The sequence below is a fragment of the Phyllobates terribilis genome, unplaced genomic scaffold, assembly GCF_046119375.1.
Source record: "Phyllobates terribilis strain yellow unplaced genomic scaffold, ASM4611937v1 Scaffold_6942__1_contigs__length_40974, whole genome shotgun sequence".
NCBI classification, from domain to species: domain Eukaryota; kingdom Metazoa; phylum Chordata; class Amphibia; order Anura; family Dendrobatidae; genus Phyllobates; species Phyllobates terribilis.
In genome coordinates, this window is record NW_027369684.1 from 32692 (window position 1) to 40975 (window position 8284).

Here is an 8284-nt window from a genome sequence, read left to right on the forward strand (position 1 = left end):
ATTATATCTTAGTTTTCTTGACTTGATATAGATGTTTTTTATGCTTAAATTATGATATGTTAGGTTTTTATATTTATTATAAAAAAAAAGAATATTTTTGAATTAAGGAACTAAAGACCATTCCAATTTCAGTTCCTTTCCATGTCTTATCGATTTGTTGATGATATTATTTAACTATCTTATTGCTTTCTTCTCTCTAAAAATATCTTATTGCTCTCTTAATCCAACAAGACGGTTTAAACGTAAACTCGAAATTTTCATCCATTTCTATTGTAATTCTGTAAATTTCACCCCGTCACTAAATTGACATATAATTCTTCAGTTTCATGTGTGGTAAATTCTTCAGTTTCATGTGTGGTAATTGGTAACTGTTAAAATTGAGAGGATTTTATTTTATATTTTGTATACTAATGAAAGGAAGGAGAATGAGTCAAAAAAATATTGATGGGGCTGTTGCAGGGTAAAGAAACATTAATTGTGGAAGCTGGTGTAATGTAATCCCAGTGGAGGTTTCTATAATCCCCAGAAATACTATGTTTTCAGCGTCCATTATTTAACACGTCTTTTTGGGATAAAAAAAATTCCAACCAGAAACGCTCTAAAAAACTTCATTCATCGTTCAGATCCGTCTCCATCCTCCCTCTTCCTCCTTGCCTGTGATGTCACAGGTCTAAAACCCAACACAATCCTCTTCTTCAAAATCACTACACAACAAAAATGAAATAAGTAAAGAATGAAATTTGCTTCCTAATATTTCTTCTAACCAACCGTGAAGAAAAAGGCAGAAGCCGGCAAATTGAAAGCTATAATTCATGGCGGAACAGGTAACTTCGATCGTCTTTTAGGTGGGTACACATTTATTGCTCTCTATCCGTTCATCTATTCACACTTGTCCACTTGGGCTGTTCTTCAGTTCTTACTTCTAGATTCCCAGAACCGCTTATCAGTCTTCAACTTCATCCGGGTCGGGTCTGATTCCGGATACTTTTGATCTATGGCTCTAAACTCCTCTTCCATTGTGGGTTTCATGCTGTGTTGAATTTTGACTCCCTCCATTTCATCTCCCTCAAATTGAGTTTCTGGTTCGCTAATTTTGGGTTAAGCTTTTCCTCAGTTGTTTAAAATTGCAATGGGGAATTTGGGTTTTGGCCCTTTAATGGGTTCAGTTCTTCTATCTGTTCTTCTTCTTTTCCAGCCTTGCAAGGCTAGTATTCAAATGATAAGCACTATTCCTAGAGGCTTTGAAGGTGTTGAGATGACTTATGTTGACAACAATGGAATATTTCTCCTCTCAAATAGCTCCAAATTTGGATTCGGATTCATACCCACCAAGGATGTAACCTTGTTCTTGTTAGTCATCCTCCATGTGGACACTAACAGACAGATTTGGGCTGCTAACAGAGCCCATCATTTCAAGTTCAGAGTTCTGATAAATTTGACTTCAACAGCGACGGAGATGTGTCCTTACAAAGCGGTGAAAAAGTCATTTGGTCTCCTGATACCGGTGGGAAGGCGGTTTCCTCTATTCAATTGCTCGATTCAGGCAATTTGATCATGTTTGGTGATGATAACAGCACAGTTTGGGAGAGCTTCAAGAATCCAACAGATACACTTGTGTCAAATCAAGTGTTTAGTGAAGGTATGAACCTCTCTAGCAACCCAGATGCCAATAACTTGACCTACTTCCTGCAATTAAAAAACGGTGATTTACAGCTCTTTGTTGACTTCAACATACCCCAGCCTTATTGGGGTATGAGTAGAGATCCTAGGAGGGTGATCAATAGCGAAGGTGGGGCCATCTCACAAGCCGTAATTGATGGAAATTCATGGAAGTTTTATGATAACAGCAAGGTGTTTTTGCTTCAGTTTATCTTCTCCAGTGACGCGAGCCAAAACTCTACTTGGGTTGCTGTTCTTGGAAGCGACGGTTCTGTAAATTTTGAGAGTCTTCAGAGCGGAGGGATGACTGTTTCTTCACCGACAAAGATACCTAGTGATTCGTGTGAAACACCGGGACGGTGTGGAGCTTATTACAGCTGTTCAAGTAACACTTGTCAGTGTTCTAATGGCTTGCTCTCTCGTAACTGCAAAACAGGGATCGATTCTCCTTGCGATAAAGGATCCAAAGCCTCTACAGAGATGCTATATGCTGGAGATAATCTCAGCTACTTCGCACTTGATTATGTCTCTCCAACATCCAAAACCGATTTCAACAGTTGCAAGGCTTCATGTGCTGGTAATTGCTCGTGTCTAGCTATGTTCTTCAGCAACGAAACAGGGAGTTGTTACTTGTTTGACAATGTCGGGAGCTTTAAAGCAGATAGTAGCTCTAGTTACGCTGCTTATGTCAAAGTTTCGACTACAAATAGTGCTGGAGGTGATGGAAATAGCAGTAATCATTCCACTATTGTTGCAATCATATCAATTCTCACCGTACTTATTATCATCGCCATGTTGTACGGAGGATACGTTTATTACACGAAGAAAAAACAGGGGAAAACAGAGAATGTGGAATCTCCTCATGAGGGTTCTGAAGAGGATATTATGGAGAGTCTTTCGGGTATGCCGGTTCGGTACAGCTTTAGAGAGCTTGAAACTGCAACTAACTACTTTGCAGTGAGCTCGGGCAAGGCGGGTTTGGCTCGGTTTACCAAGGAACGTTGCCAGATGGGTCCCGTATAGCTGTCAAGAAACTAGAAGGCGTCGGTCAGGGTAAAAGGAGTTCAATTCTGAAGTTAGAATAATTGGAAGTATACATCATAACAATCTTGTTAGACTAAGAGGATTCTGCACTGAGGGTAGTCATAGGCTATTAGCCTACGAGTTCATGGCGAAGAATTCGTTAGACAAATGGATATTCAAGAAGAAAAGTAGTGACGGGGTTCGTGCTCGATTGGGAAACGCGTCTTAATATTGCCGTTGGAACGGCTAAAGGGTTAGCTTATCTCCATGAAGACTGTGATGTGAAGATTGTTCACTGTGATATAAAGCCCGAAAACGTGCTTCTAGATGACAACTTCCAAGCAAAAGTGTCCGATTTCGGTTTAGCAAAGCTTATGACAAGGGAACAAAGCCATGTTTTCACAACACTTAGAGGCACAAGAGGCTACCTCGCGCCCGAATGGATAACAAACTACGCGATATCAGAGAAGAGCGATGTTTATAGCTACGGAATGGTGCTATTAGAGATCATAGGTGGGAGGAAAAACTACGATCCCTCACAATCGCCAGAGAAATCACACTTTCCTTCATATGCATTCAAGATGATGGAGGAAGGGAAGCTAATTGAAGTATTGGATCCTTCATTAATGTACAATGAAGAAGACGAGAGCGCTTGTAGGGCTATTAAGGTCGCGCTTTGGTGCATACAAGAAGATATGAGTATGAGACCGCCTATGATGAAAGTAGTGCAAATGCTCGAAGGGCTTTGCGACGTCCCTCAGCCTCCGATTTCATCTTTGACCGGCGCTCGTATTTTTACGGGCTTTTTTAAGTCTATGAGCGAAGGGACCGCCACTGGTACTTCTTCTGGACCGTCGGATTGTAATAGTGATACGTACCAGTCTGCTGTTCGGCTCTCGGGTCCAAGGTAGGTTCTTTCTAGAGTGTAATATGTGTATGATTGTTGTAGATAATACATGTGTTTAGGCCACTGAAGTTTTGCTGTTTAATAGAGGTCAGTTATGCTATGTAATGTAAGAGTTCAGTTTTTCTTTTTTCTGTAGTTCTATTGAGTTTTATGACATACATGATAAATGTCAAAGTGCAGTTCTTGAAATATCAAATTTTAGTTGATTGTGTGGTGTGCTCTTAAAGAGGAATTTGAAGCCATGCTCTGCTAATTGAGCTTTCTTGTTTGAATTAGGCACTGCAATGAGATCACTCCTGGATAACGGCGATCAACCACGCATACACGTTTACGTGAGACTCAGACCAATAAGGGCTTTATGATTTGTGCCCATATGTTTCTAAAAAAACAAATCGTTTTGTTAGGTGTAAGATGTAAATGAACTTTAACCGTGAATTTGACGATTTTATATGTGAACCTAAGTATTAATTCGTGATATAGAACTATAAATGTGACAACGATATAAAAACGATATGAAAACGTTTAAATTAAGCTTTAAAACTGTTGTAATAGGTCTAATGTAACAATTTTATGTTCACGAATTATTACTCTAGACTCGTATATAGGATGATCGTGTTCACAACTAAAATATATTCACATTTCCTACCGTAAAATAGTTTTTCAATGGAAATTTCCTCTTTGTTGTGCCCTATGTTTGTCTCAAAAATTGGTTCGACATCAACACATATTTGGTGCATCGATATGAAACCGTGTTTAAGAACCGCAAGTGGTGGAGTTATGGGCTTTTGCATTTTGTTAGAACCGGGGAGATGGAGTTTTTTTTTAATTTTATTTTGCGTTCAAGGTTTGTTATGAGCTCGTACCTGTTAAGTTCAAGGGTCAAGATAACACAAATCAAATGCGTCTAAGTTAAAGAGTGTCTCACAAATGTAGGAATTTAGGGTGTGATAATCTTGGGCAACTTGCACGAATTGTGTAAGATCACTTTCCGAACAAATTATTTCGACACTATACAATGCCCGGTTTACACGAAATCTCTGTTGAGATAATGCGAGAATGTACAATCTGTTTCAGGCACAAGAAGACAGATCTTGAACGTAGAGAGGATGTATAAGTTTTGTAACATTGTAAGTGAGACCGAAGAACTCTATTTATAGAGATAGCAAACCGAAGCAGTTATGACGGTTACGGCGGTTACATTCGGTTAATTAACCGAATATGGAATATGCCTTTTTCGGGAAAGTCAGTTAATTTCTTTAATATGGAATATGCCTTTCCCGAAAAGTTTTTGGACCCCGCAAGGGGGCTGCTTCGTATTCGCGGTCGATAACTTGTTAGCCCAACAAGCGTGCACTCCACACTCCCCTAACTAATTTCCGAGTCTAATGTGAAATCATATCGGCCTCTAATAAATGACATTACTACTAAAATGTATCGATGACACTAAAATCACCAACAACAAAAACGTGCGAGTGCATTTTAACGTCCCTAGAAAACCGAAGATAACGTGCTTAGCACGTGATCGAGAAGTCAGGTTGTACCAGACCAACACAAGTTGAATGAATCCGATGTGTGTGAATCAAGTGAAAATTTTGGGTTAATCACTGCTAAGTTTTGGTGGGAGCAGGAATGTCAGGATTGGAAACCAGGTTATACATGTTGGCTTTTGGAAATACAATAATATTCCAGTCACCATATTTCTTGCTGCCTCCAGGATTTGGTGGGCATAATGTGTCATTTGCAGAGAAAATCCTGGTTCTATAAGATGAGATTAGTTTAATCAAAATCCTAATGATCTGTATTCTTGGTGTTTGGAGTGTTTTCCATGCAAAGAAAGTCAAACCAGTTGGGTGAATCATCAACATATATCATGTTCATGATTTTTCACAATCAGTTATTGCTAAATGTTTGAAATGGATTGGCTGGCCAATGTCTTGCATGTCTACTGAATCTTCAATAACAAATATACAATTGGGAATAACCATAAACAATTAGTGTAGCCCAATTATTGTAGATGATATCATAGTTTATTGAATAAAGTATTATTTATTTTGTCCTATCAATTGGCTATTTTGGCTCCCATACTTTATTTTTACACAATAAAGATTTATTCTACTATTTTTGAACTTTGAAAAAGGAACTAAAACTTGAAATTAGTTCATAATTTTTGTAGAACATTACACATGTATAAATTTGAGTTAAATATATTTGTATTATAATCCGTAAGTTTGCAATATGTAACAAGTTACTGATATAATAAGGGTGTTGCTAGATGACGCAGGTGATTTTTGCTTTTTAAACGCAGCGTTGTTACCGCTGGTTTTTACCAGCTAGTAACCGCCGGTTTCTGCCAGCTAGCAACCGCCGGTTTCTGCCAGCTACTAAACCGTCGGTTACTGCCAGCTACAACCCGCCGGTTTTGACACGTTAGTAACCGCCGGTTCGAGCTATATTCCAATTGACTTCCATTAATCAATTTTCAATAAGTTTATTACAATATATAACATATATATAGTCCTTTATACTATATTTTTTGCAAAAAATGAGATGTTTTACTAGCCTATAGCATTATCGAGATGATATCAATGTAGTTTCATCTTTCCTTAACCATTATGTAGAGAGCAATGTGATTTACTAGGCTATAACACTAACATTTTTCAATAAGTTTATTAATCATTTTTATTACGTATATAGTAAGGTCAATAACCGTGTTTCGATATATTTTGATTTTATATAACACTTTTTTGGCAACAAAGTAATTGATTTTATTACTAATAATTTTACAAAAAAATACATTGAATTTAATGTGCATGAAGTTTATCAATGTAAGATTGAAGACGAGACATATATGGAGCGATCAACTGTAAAGCCGATTCTTCACGATGGTATCCCCACATGCAAGTAATTGGGCAATGGGCATTCGTCGTCAAGAAGAACCTGAAATATAATCGATTCGGATATTTAATCATGAATGAAAAATGTACCAATTTAGAATGTTAAAATTACCGTAATCCAATGATCTTCTTCCTTTACGTGGCCCAATGCATACGATTTGGAGCATTTGTCCCTGCACATAATCTGACCTTGCCCTAATTGGTGGGTATGTAGAGCTACCACCCTTACTAAAGATGACTAATATCATGTTAAGAGCAGTTGCTGCAATTATACGCATATCCGGAACTGTGAACCAAGTGTGTTCAGGGGCAAAGCAATCCCGGTCTAAGAAATGAAGCTTCAATAGCATATCATGCATAGTAACATGGGATGTCATGTCTTCCCTAAGACCTCCCAGTATATGTTGGTTTGTCATACATCACATATAGGGATATATGACATCACTATGATTGTACTATAAATACGAAAGTCTTGTAACCGATTCCGTTATGAAATATACAGATATCCTTTCTTCTATTCCTCTGCTCTCTTCTTCTCTATCCCGTCTGTCTGCTTCTCATCTCATTCTTCACAATTGATCTCTTTGAACTTCATATCCGTTCGATTAATGTCTTGAAGTAAGTAGGGACATTACAAAGTGGTATCAGACCTTTGCCTTCGATCAAAGGCAATGGTGGACGGGACACGGTTAAGCAGTTGGAAGCGCAGATGCAGGAATTCCGATCATTCATGGAAACGACTGAGCAATTCGTGAATGAACCGAGACAACATCAGGAAGAACACAAGAAATTGATAGAGAATAACAACAGGATGATTGGCGAGGTAGAAAGAAATTTCGAGAGAAGTGCGGATCGCCGGCAGGAAGAACTGTCGAAGCTTTTCCGATCGCTACTTCCTCAGACTTCGACAAAGAGTTATATCATACCGGAATTTCAGCCTCCAGGCGTTTCTCACATGGCTTCTGGAGAGCCGATCATTCAAGATCCGGGGATTTTAGGGCCATGACAATCCAGAGCTCGACTTCAAGAACCTGGACCTATCCATGGCGCCGCCGGCTCGCATTCGACGATATCGTCACCAAGAGAGGGCGGGAATGCCGGATCTTGGACAACTGATCCTCGCAATCAAGGAAATAGTCAGCCAAAGTTGGACTTTCCAACTTTCTACGGCACGAAGGCTCGTAGCTGGATTTGTAAAAGCGAGAGGTATTTCCTAATTTTCTCCATTCCTGAGTGGCAGAAAGTTGAGATCGCTAGTATGTACGTAGCTGGTCGAGCAGAGAATTGGCATCAGGGATTTCAGCTACAGAATCTGGTGGTTTCTTGGTCTCAATTCAAAGAGGCAGTGTATACAAGGTTCTGCGATCAGCAAGATTCTGAAATTGTGGAGCAATTCAACAAATTAATTCAGAAAGACAGTATGGATGACTACATTGAAGCTTTTGAAGAACTCAGGGCAGGTATGCTGAGCTTCAATCCCACATTGCCTGAATGCTATTTTGTCTCCAGCTTCGTTAGTGGATTGAAAGTGCAGATCAAGAATTTGGTGAAACTCAGTAGACCGACTTCTTTACCAGTGGTATTCGAACAATCAAAGCTGCACAGTAAAGTTGTCCAGGACATTGTTCAAGTCAGTAAACCACCTTGGAGAAGCTCTTTTACTCCGGAGTTCTAGGGTGAATACGGGAGATTCAAGAACGGTGGTAAAGACTCCTTCGACATATCAGGTGTCAATCGCCAGCTCAAATACTAACCGTGCACCCAATGCTTTAACAACCGAAGTGCGCGAACAGAGGCAATC

At 39.1% G+C, this 8284-nt stretch overlaps 1 protein-coding gene across 1 annotated transcript; it reads left to right on the forward strand.

Moving 5' to 3' along the window:
• The first annotated feature begins 1243 nt into the window (after positions 1–1243).
• Positions 1244–3593, forward strand: LOC141251344 (uncharacterized). The gene is given in 5 exon segments (XM_073670308.1): positions 1244–1402; positions 1405–2617; positions 2620–2712; positions 2715–2875; positions 2877–3593. Coding segments are annotated over 5 exon segments (2331 nt in total). The 5' UTR covers positions 1244–1255.
• The last annotated feature ends 4691 nt before the right edge of the window (positions 3594–8284 follow it).